The sequence below is a fragment of the Berghia stephanieae genome, chromosome 5 (assembly GCF_034508935.2).
Source record: "Berghia stephanieae isolate SIO BIC M18660-M18661 chromosome 5, UCSD_Bste_1.3, whole genome shotgun sequence".
In the NCBI taxonomy this organism is placed as follows: domain Eukaryota; kingdom Metazoa; phylum Mollusca; class Gastropoda; order Nudibranchia; family Aeolidiidae; genus Berghia; species Berghia stephanieae.
In genome coordinates, this window is record NC_088364.1 from 57833673 (window position 1) to 57849490 (window position 15818).

General features: G+C 36.2%; 1 protein-coding gene across 2 annotated transcripts in view; it reads right to left on the reverse strand.

Moving 5' to 3' along the window:
• The window catches only part of LOC144973302 (40-kDa huntingtin-associated protein-like), a 34714-nt gene extending 19572 nt beyond the window's left edge, over nt 1-15142 (reverse strand). For both annotated transcript variants that reach the window (XM_078915575.1, XM_078915573.1), the window contains exons 1-5: nt 14931-15142; nt 9609-9655; nt 7069-7141; nt 1021-1180; nt 636-704 (exon numbers count right to left, since the gene is read on the reverse strand). In XM_078915575.1, the coding sequence (XP_078771701.1) occupies nt 636-704; nt 1021-1180; nt 7069-7141; nt 9609-9655; nt 14931-14989 (408 nt within the window). In that variant the 5' untranslated portion in view covers nt 14990-15142. The remainder of the gene's footprint in view (nt 1-635; nt 705-1020; nt 1181-7068; nt 7142-9608; nt 9656-14930) is intronic.
• Between the last annotated feature and the right edge of the window lie 676 nt (nt 15143-15818).

Genomic DNA, 15818 nt, shown 5'->3' on the forward strand with positions numbered 1-15818 from the left:
GGCTTAGCCTCAGATCAGCACTGCAAAGTGAGCAAAGGTGAGGTTACTTGCTCAAGATAACACAGTGCAGGTAGTATTTGCATTGAGTACCTTTTAGGTGCAAAGAAAAGATCATACGAAGTGCCTCGTTGACTTGGACACAGCTTTTTTTTTCTCTTTAAATTGACTACACTTTGCAATCCTAGAGTTATTTTCTCTTTTTGTGCTAGGTTCTATTTTTGAAAATGGATTTCATTTAACAGAATGTTAATTTTGCTAGTTATAATCGAGTCTTTATTTTGTTAATTGTAACTGATGGCAGAACTGTGCAAAGAAATTTCAACACTGAATTTTTAAAAATCACCTATGCCTATTTACAATGATCAAATACACAATACATATCCAGTTAATCATAGCTATTTGTCAGAATTTTATGTCATCATTATGTTGCGAACTCTTCAATCCCACATAAACAAGCATCACATCATTCTTTGTATCAACACATCATGCTAATACAAACAACTTCATCTAAATACAAAACTACTACCATACAATCATGGGTACAAATACAGAGTTAGCCATTAAATCATTAATAAAAAATAAACTGCATGATTTTAATTTTAAAAGGACTTTTTTAAAAAGTGTATAAAACTCACTCTTAAAGCATTCCCAACTTCAAGACAAAGGGCAGCTGCAAGAGTGATATTTTTGTTTTCAATATGCACCTGAAAAAAAATATTCAAATGTAGAATTTATATATCATTAAAAGATTCAGGTGATTACATTGAAAAATCAATACAGCAAGGAATGAAAAAGAGACATTATGTCATCCCATTAGGAAAAAATGGTAAATCGCTGAATGCCGTCTTTCAGATCAACGTCAAATATACATTAATCTCATTTTTTTAAAACAATAAGTGAACCCCTTTAATATCTCGTAATATAAGATAAGATAATTAATAATTCATAACTTCTGTTGTCATGTTTACCTCTTCTCAAAATAATTAAATTTTCTTAAGATAGCATTTGTAAAAAGCTCACCCTAATGGCATGGCTGTAACAGTTGATAGAAGATGTCAAATGCTCTTCAAATCCTGGTACCTTGAGCTCTTCATCCATTTTCCAAGCTTCGAGAAAAGCCCTAGCAGCATCTGTCAATGCCTGTGCTTCTCCAGCGGCATTAGACAATGTGTGTTCACATCTGAAATGATGCAGAAAAGAAATTTATGAAATTTATGACACAGAGCAATTCAAAATTACATTATAAATATAATAAATAAAATCATATTTCCCAAAAAAATATGATAATAATAAAAAAAAATAAATGAGACTTTTTGAGTGCTTTCCATGAACCAAACATTTAAAAGCGCTCATTATCATCATCATCACGGCTTACCCCTCTTTTAGTTTCTGTATCATCTTGATGAGATATGGCTCCCTTGGGACTTTTGTACATTTTAGTTAGTTTCCTTTGCTGTCCAGGGAATACGAAGAATTTTCAGGTAGCATTTCATTTCAAATGCATTGATTTGATTCTCATCATTTTTTTATGATTGTCCATGATTCAAATCCATATAATGCTGTAGTAAATATGCATGTACTTAATTTCATTTTCAGCTGAATGCTTTCACTTTTCCATAATGTCAAAAATTGTGTTAATTTTGTTTGGGCAAGTGCTATCTTCCTTTGGATATCAGTTGCTTTTCCATTTGCCTCTATTCTTGCCACACACAGCCGTTTATTACACTAGATATCTTTCACTTTAGTTTTCTACCGCCTCACCCCCAATGGGAACGACCCATCGTCGATGACGGGGAGACCACCGTGTGGTTACGTCATAACAGATGTCCAGAACGTGAAAACTGGCCTATATTTATCCCTGCAGGTAGAATGCACCGCTTGGATTTCATTGTCAGTCAGGCTATAGGACAGATTTCGTAAAATCGTTCATTTTTACACTGCAATTGCTGACCATACACTTCTTCTATATTTTTCTATTTTATATGGATATAACGGCCACATTTTCATCTTCAAGACGCAATTATTTTCATTGATATCAAGAAAGGGTGAGTATACTTTATTCTCTCTTGAAAAATGTATATTTTTCTATTTAAAATTAACCTGATAAATATTTTTAATTGTTTAAAAAATTCAAATTGATGTTATCTGAGTTTTGTTACCCTAACACATGGTAGTAAATATTAAGAGTTATAATCTACTTTTAATATAGCATTTATTTCAATGATTTGTAATGACCAGTTTCTGCACACTGAATGTGTAAACACATCTAGTCTAATTCTTTGTTGGCTAACAAAATGGTCCCGTATTCAGACAAACTCCTGAGACATAAGAACACGAGTCCAATTGTGATGATAACGTTATTGTTGTTGTTGTTTTATGGTGATGATGATGATGATGATGATGATGATGATGATGATGATGATAGCGCAGTAATAGTAGTAATCGTAGTAGTAGTAGTAGTAGTAGTAGTAGTAGTAGTAGTAGTAGTAGTAGTACACACACACTCAGAGAGAGAGAGAGAGAGAGAGAGAGAGAGAGAGAGAGAGAGAGAGAGAGAGAGAGAGAGAGAGAGGGAGGGAGAGTGTGTGTGTGTGTGTGTGTGTATAAAACTCATGTATGCACATTTTTAGAACGGAACGATTTTTATTGCTTGTTCAGTCAAGTTCTCATGATTTCTCTGTGAAAATTGAACTTTGAACCTATAACTTTCACACTGATTTGCCATTCCGTCTTCACGATTCGCACCTTCCCTCGATATTCTTCTACATCGCCCGTTGGGACAGTCAACGGGCGTGGGAAAAGAGGGTAGATAGATATATTATGACATCAAAAAGCGATGTGATCAAAGGTGGCGGATGATTGTGTAACATCAAAAGGCCGGTGGACTGCGATACAAGGCTGAAGTTTCGAGGGGATATGTGATTTGAGTGGGAGGGGCTTATTTGACTTTGTCGATGACCGACTGGTGGACGATTGAAATTATAAATGTCCTTTTTCAGCAGCCAATTGGAAATGGGTAATTGTAAACATCTGATTGGCGCTCCATGGATAGAAATCAGTTTGGAGGTCATGGGATGAAATTGCTGGAGAGATGGAGTAAATTTGAAATGAATTGAACGTAATTTGGGGTGTTGTCTAGGTGTCAAATAAGACTCTCGCAGACCGGTGATAAATCAATTTTTTTGGCCGCAAATGCTACAGTTAACTTCTTTCTCTATCTTATTTTTGCTAAAATTATTTCAGAGTGGATATATAGGCGGATTCCATTTTGAATAACGGGCATTTAGAACTATATTTTAAAGGAAAATTATTACGTTATTATTATTAGCAGGGATCTAGGCGATCACTATCGTATTATTACTAACAATCAATAATATTATTATAACTCTTATAATTACAATTATTATTATTATCATCATCATCATCATCATCATCATCATCATCATCATCATCATCATCATCATCATCATCATCATCATCATCATCATCATCATCATCAATATCAATAATAACTAATGATTTTTTTTCTTTACTCAGATGAATGGTCATACTGAAAACAAGCATTGTCTCAATGCAAATGGACTCTGCCGAATAAGCTGTGAAAGGGCTCAAATGAGATATGTGGTTAAAAAACATTTCATGCAAACTACTCCACAATTAGGAAGTGAAGTTCCACCGGTGAAAAAAAGAAAACAGAACGTTGGTTAATTAGATGCTGTTTCTGTGAAATGTAACAATCGGCTGTTCCTTACAATAATCGTGAGGTTCTACATATGTTAATAAAACGTAAAAAATGTGTTAAGATCTAGACGTCTATACAAAGTTCAAAGGAATACTTATAACTTATCTTTACCTATGATTGTCAATTTATTTTAAAATAACAGTTCATTTTGATTATCTGATCATTAATCCTCCCCCCCCCCCCCCCCCCCTCCCATCTTTTTCAATGCGTTTATCACGATTTTTTATTGTCAAAAAATGGATATTATTTATTTTTTACTATTATCATTATTATCATTATTATTATTATTATTATTATTATTATTATTATTATTATTATTATTATTATTATTATTATTATCATTATTATTATTATTATTATTATTACAGTGGTGATCAAGAGTAAGATAAATACACTGATATTAGATGATTATTACTAGTATTAGTATTACATCGATATCACATGTTTCAACTGATTCACATTGATCATTTCTGTTATCCACGATGCTTCGGTTGTTCAATAAGCAGACCATTTTCAACAATTTCCATTTTAAATAGTATTAGCTATCTGGTCGGCGTCCTGTTTTTTTGTCGCAGCACTGGAGAGGAGAGAGAGAGAGAGAGAGAGAGAGAGAGAGAGAGAGAGAGAGAGAGAGAGAGAGAGAGAGAGAGAGAGAGAGAGAGAGAGTGTGTGTGTAAGTGTGTGTGTTGGTGTACATAAAACTAATTTATGCAACGTTTTACCACGAAACAATTTTCATTTTACCACCTCAGTTTAATCTCTCATCAGTTCTCTCTGACAATTGAACTTTGAACCTATAACTTTAACACAGCTACGTCATTCCATCTTCACGATTCGCACCTCACCGCGATATTCTTTTATGTTGACTCGTGGTACAGTCAATGGGGTTGAGAGAAGAAGATAGATATTGAGTGACATCATCAAAAGCGATCTGATCAACGCTGGCGGATGGTTGTGTAACATCAAAGACCAGTGACTGGTCTACAAGGCCTATCATATTCGTGGGTATGTGTGATTTGAGTAGGAGGAGCTTTCTTGACTTTGCTGATGACCGAGTGGTGGACAATTGAATTTAGAATTGTCCTTATTCAGCAGCCAATTGGAAATGGGCAATTGTAAAAAGCTGATTGGACGCTCAATGAAAAGAAAGCAGTTTGAGGGACATGAAAGGAAATTGCCGGAGAGCGTGGAGTGGGGAGGAGTAAATTATATTGAATGAATTGACAGTAATTTGGGGCGTTGGGAAGTTAAATAAAACTCTCGGAAGCAGGTGATGAGTCAATTCTTTGGCCGCAAATGATTCAGTAAAATTCTTTATTCTTTCTTTCTTCCTTTTTTTTATTTCCTTTCTGTCAGAGTGAACATATAAAGGCGAATTCCAATTTTTTTTTAAACGGGCATTTAGAACGATATTTTAAAGAGAAATTATTGCATTTTACCAAAATTAGCATAATTATCATTATCATCATCATCATCATCATCATCATCATCATCATCATCATATTATTATTATTATTATATAGCTTAGATCTATACAAACGTCAAAGGAATGTATATAACATATCTTTTCCTGAGAATTGTCAATTGCCATTACTAAAACCAGTTCGTTTTGATCACTTGATCAACAAACCCCTACAATTCGGTGATTACGCATTTTTTTTATTGCTGTCAAAAAAGGATATTGCTGTACAGGTGAGCGGATATCTCAACAATGCTTCATTACAAAACGACTTTGATTATATATTTCTACTCTGTGAATATTGGTGATTATTGCAGTATTTCTCATTTATTTGTATAAACTCAGATAACTATGTAATTTTTGATTATATCGTTTGAAGTAATTAAAATTTCTGACCCATTTTTATGGTTATTTCCTATAAAATCTAATCCCAAATGATCTACTAAAATTATATCAAATAAAAGTATGTAAATCACTAGTTATGAATCTAAAATATCTTATTGCAACATCTAATAGCATCTTTACTACACCACTTTGAACTTGAGAAAAAAATCATCAAAACAGGAAAAATTGCTCAGTCCCCCTTTCGGCACAGGCCGTGACTCGCCATCTGTTATGAACTAGCGTCCCGCAAAATTTACCTGTCGAACTAAAGTGAAAGCAGTAAACGGCTGTGCACAAGACATACAAAACTGTTGACATTCTCAAGTGTTTCTCTATTAACCACAATTTGAGCTTTTGGACTTTTCTCATTGTCCATTACCTTGGTTTTTTTTAGCATTTTGTCCTCACTATGTTGTTTTACAGGTTGCACTAACCTGTCTAATCCAGAGGGCGTTGTTGACAGGAGTGCAGTGTCGTCAGCATATCTCAGATTTAAGATTGGTTTGTCATTTAATTTTGGTGCACTGTAGTTTTGTTAAGTGTTACCATTATAGCGTTTGTAATTTAATCAAATAGAAATATATTTTTTGTACTAAACACAGAAGAACTCTCAAAAGAGTGGTTTCAGTCACAATCTTGTATGTTCAAGTACTTTTAGGACCATCAACAGGTGACAAAACTGTGAATTGATGGATAACAAAGCGAATAAATGATTATATGTGATTTAAGCTTTTTACATTGTTGCTTCATGGTTAAGGTAAAGGCTTTCTGGGTTGCCTTATTATCTTTTGGATTGAGTGTAAAAGACATTTACTTTTGTTTGCATCTTATCTTAAAATCACAACCAAGTGAGAAATTATGGAGTGGGCAGACTATCATATAGAAGCACCATATTTGAGTCAGTTTTTGGTTATGTTTGTTTTTGATGTTTTTATGGAAATTAAAACCCCTTTGAGGTCATGTCACTAAAAAGAAATACTAAAAGGTTCTCAGATCTAGCTGACTATGGCCCAAGAAAAAGAAAGACAAAAAGAATGAATTGAACCCGAAAATAGATAGATCCAAGAGCAATCTATCAGCATCATTAGTCTGAAAACAGCTTAAAGTCACAGACACCAACACAGGTCCTCAACGAAAAAGGGTATACTTAAAAGACTTTAGACAAGCTCCAACAGAACTTAATTTGCATCATTTCAGAACAAGGAAACAAAGTCAGATGAAAAAAAGGAATAAGGTGTACAAACCATCAGTCTCAAGGGCAACATGCTCCCACCTGCGAGAAATTCCATCCACTGCAAAACCTAAATTATTTCAGTCTTTATACAAATATTATCCCAAAGACAAATTTCCTAATGAAACGATAACAATGAAATCTAAAACGAATTTTACTTTATACAGTTATTCAATAGCTCGTGAACTGATATTTGTAATTTCAATGTCTTTAGATGGACTAATAAGGATCATCTTATCTTTTCATCCTTACCTGGCTTGAGCCAAACAACAAAATCCTGCATATTGTGGACATTCTTGGTTTTTCAAGTTTTTAGCCAGACTAGCTGTAAAGAATGGGGGGAAAAAATGTATAAGGAAATTCAGTAGGATAAGCAAAGAGACAATATACATTATTTTTCTGCTTTTCACTCAACCCCTTTTCAACAATATATATAACATTTTCAACAACAACAAAAATAATATTAATAAAAATAATAATGGATAATTCAACATTGAAGAAAAGACTAAGGCAAATTTTCTTTGTCAAGAAAAGACACCCTAGGCAGTTCAAAGAAATATTCTTTAACAAACCTGAAAACATAATTAAGCAGGTTTATATGAGAATGAGGGGATCCGATACCTCAGTTGGTTGAGCACTCAATTCACACGCAAAAGGACCGTGATCGATCCCAGGTGCAGTCGAGATTTTTTCTGATCCCTATCCAAAGGATAACAAGCCATTTCTATTGTCCAATACATGCTATAGAAACTAGGATAAACTCCGACTCCATGGGCCTATTAGCTCCAGATGATATGAGAAAGACATAGCTATTCAGCACACAATGGCTAGCTAACCAATTAAAAACCCTTCATAAGACAAATACGGTGCTTGACCACTCAGCACACATTCAATGAGGTACCCCAGGGAGGAGGTGAAAGCAAAATTTGAATTTGGGGTGCGATGAAGACTCACAGGGGGGTGATGATCAAGAACTACATAGGATTGATTTTATACTAGGAGTTATTTTGATGTTTTAAGTAAACCTCACATCATAGGTGAAACGTTAGTTGCCCCAGCACATACAGGAAGTTATAAAGATTGTTTTACACAAAGATCCTTAACCAGTAATGAAGGCTTTACCTCAAATAACAGCATAATTCAAAGGCGAATTGATGAAATAGCGAGAGAAGCTGAGGTCAATTGATTCAGCTATTGAAAGTGACCAAATTCAGCCTTCAAATGGACGAGTCGACTTTCAGCAACATTGATGTCATACTGCTGACCTATAGATTGTTTTATACAAGGCAATCACGTTTGCCAAGAACAGCTCTTTGCATGCACCTTAACTACAGACACCAAGAGGGCAACATTGTATGATTCTCAGCCCTGATAAAACTGTTCACGATTTTTTGCGAAGATAGGAAATCCCAATCACAAATATTAAAATGTGTGCCACAGATGGGGCAGTTGCCATGGTAGGGCACTATCGTGGCTTTACAGCATTTTTTTAAGAGGCTACGGCTAACATTTTTATCAGTATATTGTGTGATTCACAGACAACACCTTTAAGCTAAAAATCTTACCCAACCATTGCATGAACAGTCTAAGTGCACATGCTCAATTCTCGCTTTTTCAAACAGCTTTGCATGGAGACTGACAAAGAGATCAGTATGTTACTGCTCCACACAAAGGTTCGATGGCTCTCTAAAGGGAACTGTCTTGCTCGATTACTTACACTATTCAACTCCATTGTCTAGTTTTTACAGTCAATCAATTCTCAAATCACCGACCAGCTCAACGGAATCAAAGACAAAGTAAATTATCTGTCTGATGTCTACAGAAAATTCAACGAACTGGATCAACAGATACAAGGTAATGACATCAACATGATACAAGAGAAATCTGCTTGAACTGCAAAATGATTTTGAGTTAAAGCCCCTGTTCAAGCGGGGAAAAGTATCAAGATTTCTGATTGAGAGCAGCAATTTGTTGCACATTTCCTGCACTTTGGAAAAAGGCTAAATTTTTTTCATCGCTGTCCCGATGTCATATCTGATGGTTTCAGCGTTGTAACACACATTCTTTCAAAGTCCCGAAATAGTCTCGACATTGTATATAGAGGGGATCTGTGACTATGGCTGACATCCATGTCTCCAAACATTGACTCATGGACAAACACCAAATTCATCGCATTTAATGGGATGGCCACTAAGTTGATGCATTTGCGCATTCTTTTTCAGCGCCATTGATGTGTGAGTGAGACAGTATTATACATATATATATATATATGCAAAATAATATCGCACAAAACTATCTTTTTGTCTTTGTCTGCCTTAGTCATTTTGTGTTGATGATGAAATGATGAAAAAGCGGGATGGGGTACGATGACCCAACTAAGTTTGAGTACAATGGTTTAGTTGACGTACTTATCTATTGGATACAATGAATTAGATGATATTGACTGCTTAGCATATTGATCACTACAAATAATCGAATTTAAATTTAAACTTGAGCATCTATATAGAGAAATATCCACTGGACATGCTCAAACTGCTTCACAAGGGTCCCCAGCCACAGCAACACATAGCAAAGAGGACAAGAAATGGTAGTTGTGTTGTGAGGTGATATTAATTTTTTTTTCCAACAGATATATATCACTGTTAATGGCCAGGTATTCAAAAAACATCCCTGAGTAGGTGAAATCACTCAACTTTACGCCGCATTGAGTGGGATTTGAACCTGGGACCTACCAGTCCAAAAGCAAGTGTCATACACAACAAGTGCACGAGTGTATAGCAACAAACACTTACCAAACTGTTCACTTCCTTCAGCTACATTGGGTTTCTTCAAAAACCGTCTGAAAATGAAGAAATTGAAAATATTAAATAATGTCTGGATATGATAGTAGTATATGAATGGACAACTCTCTCTCTCTCTCTCTCTCTCTCTCTCTCTCTCTCTCTCTCTCTCTCTCTCTCTCTCTCTCTCTCTCTCTCTCTCTCTCTCTCTCTCTCTCTCTCTCTCTCTCTCTCTCTCTCTCTCTCTCTTTCTTTTTTTTTTTTTTTTTTTTTTTCTCTCTCTCTTTCTATCACTCTATCTAATCTCTGTGTGCAAGGTTTGGTTTTTTTTTAATTTATTTCAATTTACTTTATTTTACTGTACATTTTGTTAGCCAGATGTTTCATGTCGCTCAAGATAAATAGCAGCCAAATTTTTGTAGTAAAAAAATATTATAATAATTACAATGAGTCTTCTCAATGAAAATGATGGAATATAATATTACATTGCGATGTGTACATATTTGCAGGTTTGAAAACCCAAATTGTTATGGGTTCACTGAATTGTTGTAATGGAAATACTCGCAAACTAACGCAAAGTATTGTCCATCACAACAATGTCAAATCACGCCTATATTTCGAAAGATTCCCAAGTGTCATAGTTTTGACACCTGACAATAATAATAATGAGAATTTGACTTTTGAAAACTCAAAACAAAAAAGTTCTACAAAAAAAATCCAATTTGGCAACCTGGTTGCTTGTCAAAGCATCAGTAAAATTACTTCACTCGGCAGGGACAACTTTTTTACGACAGTACCAGCTACCCTTTCATTATTTCCATTCTTCAATTGAGATCAAACCTAATAGAGCTTAACATGTTTGTCAATTTAAATCATAATTTAATCATAGGTGTCTGTGTAATTATCTATTACTATTAGCCCTATCACATTTACTTATTTGATGTTTTATGTGTTGTATTCAATTTTAATTCAGTAATAATTGGTTCATGACATTTCAAATGACCAGGAACTTCAATAAAAATTTGGCTGCGGCTATTCAGACTTGAGCAGAGACGCCAACTTTAAATTTGGCTCACAGGAGTTTCAGACACCACTCGTAGGAATTTCAATGCCGAAAGAGGAATTTCCGCACACAAGAAAAAGGAATTGGAATGGTATTTGGCATTGTGTTTACATATTGTATAGTTCTAAATAGATAACAGATTAGGATTATATAATGATACATAAACACATTGCCAAATACAATCCCAAAGTTTCCTTATTTCAAATGAAGTAAAGCGCCAAAACCTAATGGTAGAGATTGTAGTACTGGTGGTAGTGTTTGTATTGCCAAATTATTGAAAGTAACTGGAGGCACAGTTGGATTGTACAACTCCAGACACTTTCGATGATTTGTCTCATTCACTGCAGACTGTTGGTGGTTATTGTAGTAGTGGTAGTAATGATGAAGATGTGATAGTGGTTGTTGTTGTAGTAGTTGTAGTGATGATGATGTGGTGGTGGTATAGTGGTTGTAGTAGTTGTGTTCGTGATGATAATGATGTGGTGGTGGTTGTAGTAGTGGTGGTAATAGTGCAATGTTGGATAAAACTAAATTGATAAACTGAAAAGTATATTATAAAAAATGAAAAGGTGATGATAGTGCAATGTTGGATAAAACTAAATTGATAAACTGAAAAGTATATTATAAAAAATATTTTTTATAATATACTTTTCAGTTTATCAATTTAGTTTTATCCAACATTGCACTATCATCACATTTTTTATAATATACTTTTCAGTTTATCAATTTAGTTTTATCCAACATTGCACTATCATCACCTTTTCATTTTTTATAATATACTTTTCAGTAGTGGTGGTAGTGATGTTGATGTGGTGGTGATGGTGGTTGTAGTACAAATGGTAGTGATGATAATGAGGTAGTGGTGGTTGTAGTCGTAGTAGTAGTGATGATGTGGTGGTGGTGGTTGTAGTAGTAATGGTCGTGATGATGATGTGGTGCTTGTGGTTGTCGTAGTAGTGGTAGTGATGATGATGATGTTGTAGTGGTGGTTGTAGTAGTAGTAGTAGTAGTGGTGGTAGTGATGATGATGTGGTGGTGGTGGTGGTTGTAGTAGTAGTGATAGTGATGATGATGTGGTGCTGGTGGTTGTAGTAGTAGTGGTAGTGATGATAATGATGTTGTAGTGGTGGTTGTAGTAGTAGTAGTAGTAGTAGTGGTAGTGATGATGATGTGGTGGTGGTGGTTATAGTAGCAGTGGTAGTGATGACGATGTGGCGGTGGTGGTGGTAGTTGTAGTAGTAGCAGTGGTGGTAGTGATGAAGATGAGGTGGTGGTGGTGCTTGCAGTAGTAGTGGTAGTGATAATGATGTGGTGGTGGTTGTAGTAGTGGTGGTAGTGATGATGATGTGGTGATGATGGTTGCAGTACACATGTTAGTGATGATGATGTGGTGGTGGTTGTAGTAGTGGTGGTAGTGATGATGATGTGGTGGTGATGATGGTTGTAATACAAATGGTAGTGATGATGAACTGGTAGTGGTGGTTGTAGTAGTAGTGGTAATGATGATGTGGTGGTGGTGGTTGTAGTAGTAGTAGCAGTAGTGATGATGTGGTGGTGGTGGTTGTAGTAGTAGTGGTAATGATGATGTGGTGGTGGTGGTTGTAGTAGTAGTGGTTGATGATGTGGTGGTGGTGGTTGTAGTAGTATTGGTGGTGATGATGTGAGGTGGTGGTTGTAGTAGTAGTGGTAATGATGATGTAGTGGTGGTGGTGGTGGTTGTAGTAGTGGTAGTGGTAGTGATGATGGTGGTACTTATAGTAGTAGTGGTAGTGATGATGGTGGTACTTATAGTAGTCGTGGTAGTGATGATGTGGTGGTGGTGGTGGTTATAGTAGTAGTAGTGGTAGTGATGATGGTGGTACTTATAGTAGTAGTGGTAGTGATGATGTGGTGGTGGTGGTGGTTGTAGTAGTAGTGGTAGTGATGATGATGTGGTAGTGGCGGTTGTAGTAGTAGTGGTAGTTGCAGTGATGATGATGTGGTGGTGGTGGTTGTAGTAGTAGTGGTAGTGATGATGTGGTGGTGGTGGTTTTAGTAGTAGTGATAGTTGTAGTGATGATGTGGTGGTGGTGGTTGTAGTAGTAGTGGTAGAGATGATGTGGTGGTGGTGGTTGTAGTAGTAGTGGTAGTGATGATGTGGTGGTGGTGGTTGTAGTAGTAGAGATTGTGATGATGACGTGGTAGTGGTGGTTGTAGTAGTAGCTGTAAAGATGATGTGATGCTGGTAGTTGCAGTAGTAGTGGTAGTGATGACGATGTGATTGTGGTGGCTGTAGTAGTTGTGGTAGTTGCAGTGATGATGATGTGGTGGTGGTGGTTGCAGTAGTAGTGGTAGTGATGACGATGTGGTTGTGGTGGTTGTAGTAGTAGTGGTAGTGATGATGATGTGGTGGTGGTGGTTGTAGTAGTAGTGGTGGTGATGATGATATGGTGGTGGTGGTTATAGTAGTAGTGGTAGTGATGATGATGTGGTGGTGGTGGTTGTAATAGTGATGGTAGTTGTGGTAGTGATGATGATGTGGTGGTGGTGGTGGTTGTAGTAGTTGTGGTAGTGATGATGATAAGGTGGTGGTGGTGGTTGCAGTAGTAGTGGTAGTGATGATGGTTGTAATACTAGTGGCAGTGATGATGATGTGGTGGTTGGAAAGGGGGGGGGGGTGTATCCTTGGAACAAATTGACATCACCGGAATTTGACGGAAGTTGCCCGGAGCCCGGAATTTTTGCCTCCAGACCGAGTTTTTTCCGGTGAAACCGGAGTTTTGGCATCACTGCTTGAGTCTGAATAATCTTCCATGGTTATTCGGACTCAAAATTCCAATGCACACGTGTAATCAACAGATTTTTCAGACTCAATCTGAATAGTCTCCCGTGGGTGTGTAGTTTTAGATTGTTTGTTGTTTTTTTATATTTGAATTATTGATAATTACATAAAATTAATGTTAATCAATATTACAATTTTAATATCTAACAACAGGTAGTCTAACCCCGCTTTATTAGACGAGAAAGACAAAATCATAGATAAATTGAAAGTCTAGATAGAAATTAAAAAGAAAAAAGTTAAAACTCTTCAAAAGTTAAAAGTAACAAAAAAGTCATTCAACGTAACTGTTGTATAATTGAAAAGCTTTTCTAACAACCTAACACAATGTCCACATACATAAAATCAGGACACATATAAATAATTTAAAAATTGCAAATTCTCTGATACTGATAGTGTGAGACAGGCAACAATCCTTCTACAGTCAAAGTAGGGGAATGAGCCGAGTCAGTGGGATATGGGCAAAACAAATTTCTTCTGAACTCTTTTTCTTTATCAGTTCCACCCTCTGCTTACTGCCCACATTGTGTCGTCTTCTCCTCTGTATGCGCACACACATTTTTGGAGTTTGAGTCCGAAAAGCCACGGGAGACTATTCAGACTCGAGTCCGAATTAGAATTGCCACTTCATAAAAAGTTGGTTGCCATTTTTTATCACATAAATGGCAGCATTAACATCGGGTTAAATTATTCCGTTCGCCAGAGTCACGTCTTTACGAGAAAGTGCCCGAGTAAGTCAAAAGAAAGTCAGTTGGGCGGTTGCTGGCACAAGTTCATATGATTATGATATATAATGAATACGGAGTGTCTACGTACACTGTAACTTTAGGCAATTTAGTGAGCAGCAGCAGTGGGAGTCAAATTGTGACCCAACTCGCCCATATAAGAAAGTTATGACTGGAAATTACGTTTGTTTTTACTAATAGTTTTAGAGGGGTTCAATTAATGATGCCTAACTTCGTTATTATAAAGAGGAATATCGCAGATATTTTGGTATCATAATCATTATTTTCGTTACCGGGCACCTAGCCTAGGGATCTACGTACACGGTAACATTTATACAAGGTAACCTTGAATCTTGCCTTTAATGAACTTTAATGGGTTAAATTGTATTGTTTGATTTTTTTTTTAATAACACACAAACACGCATACAGAGCGAGGTCTATCCATAGCTTGTATAGTAGCGGCAAACCAGTTACCGGAGCTACCGTGTACGTAGATGAGGCTAGGTGCCCGGTTAGCGTAGACACTGCCTAATGAATATCATTAAGTAAGAATTATGATAGAAGGATATCTGACAGGCTGAAGTTGAAGGAGTCAGAAAATTCAAGAATAGTTAGAAAGCGAGTGTGTAAGTAAGGTTGATCTGGGACAGAGTGACTGTTACTGTGGGCGTGAGGGCCTCACTCAGAAAATCAGAAGTCAGCAGAAGGCAAGTTTCCCTTCCCCTTACTTTTTTAGTTTGTTGGTCACAGCCCTATATCGCATCAACACGTCGCTGTCTTTTTCCATTATTAAGTTGAGTTTATAAATAGAGACGAAACATTAGTTAAAGATTTGCGGTTTGTTATTGATCTTGTACTGCAAAAGAAATTTCAGCCCTCCTTTTGCCTTTTGCTTCAGCTACTCAACTATCATTACTGTCATTTATCTACCAGGGTTGCCAGATTATTTTTCAACAAAATGCCAGGGGAAGACTCAAAAAATGCCAAAACACTCAAAAAAATGCCAAAGTCTGTTGACTCCCACCCCTACTAAGAAAACTACTCACTTTTGATAGAAAATTTACTATCATATCCTGGTGGCTTGCGTGTTTTCTTTTCTTTTTTTTTTATGAATTATACTAAATTTCCTGTTGGGGTAATTTTTTACCTACTGACTACGAAGTGGAGTGCTAAACCACTACACCACGGTTGGATTTTAAGAATGAAAAAGAAATACATTAACATGAAAGGTAAATACGTAAACAGTTAAATAATTATTGACAATTAAGAAAACTTACTGTTTCGTGTTTCTTACGAAACTTAATTAAGAAAATGTGTCATTTGAAGTATAATGTACAAGAAAAGAAAATGCCAAATGAAAATGCCAAATGCCAAATGATTTTTCTAATGCCAAACGGTTTTCAAAAATGCCAGATTTTTGGAATCTGGCATTTAAAATGCCAAACTGGCAACCCTGCTACAATAGTGTTGGGTTATTTGATCGCTTTTACCCGATCGACGATCGAGCGCTTAGCCACGAGTCAGCGTCCGATCTCAATGCCGGAAGAGCGAGTTAGTAAAACGATCGAGTTAGTAAAACGATCAAGCGGGTTGTGAGCTTGAGACGAGCTTGAGAC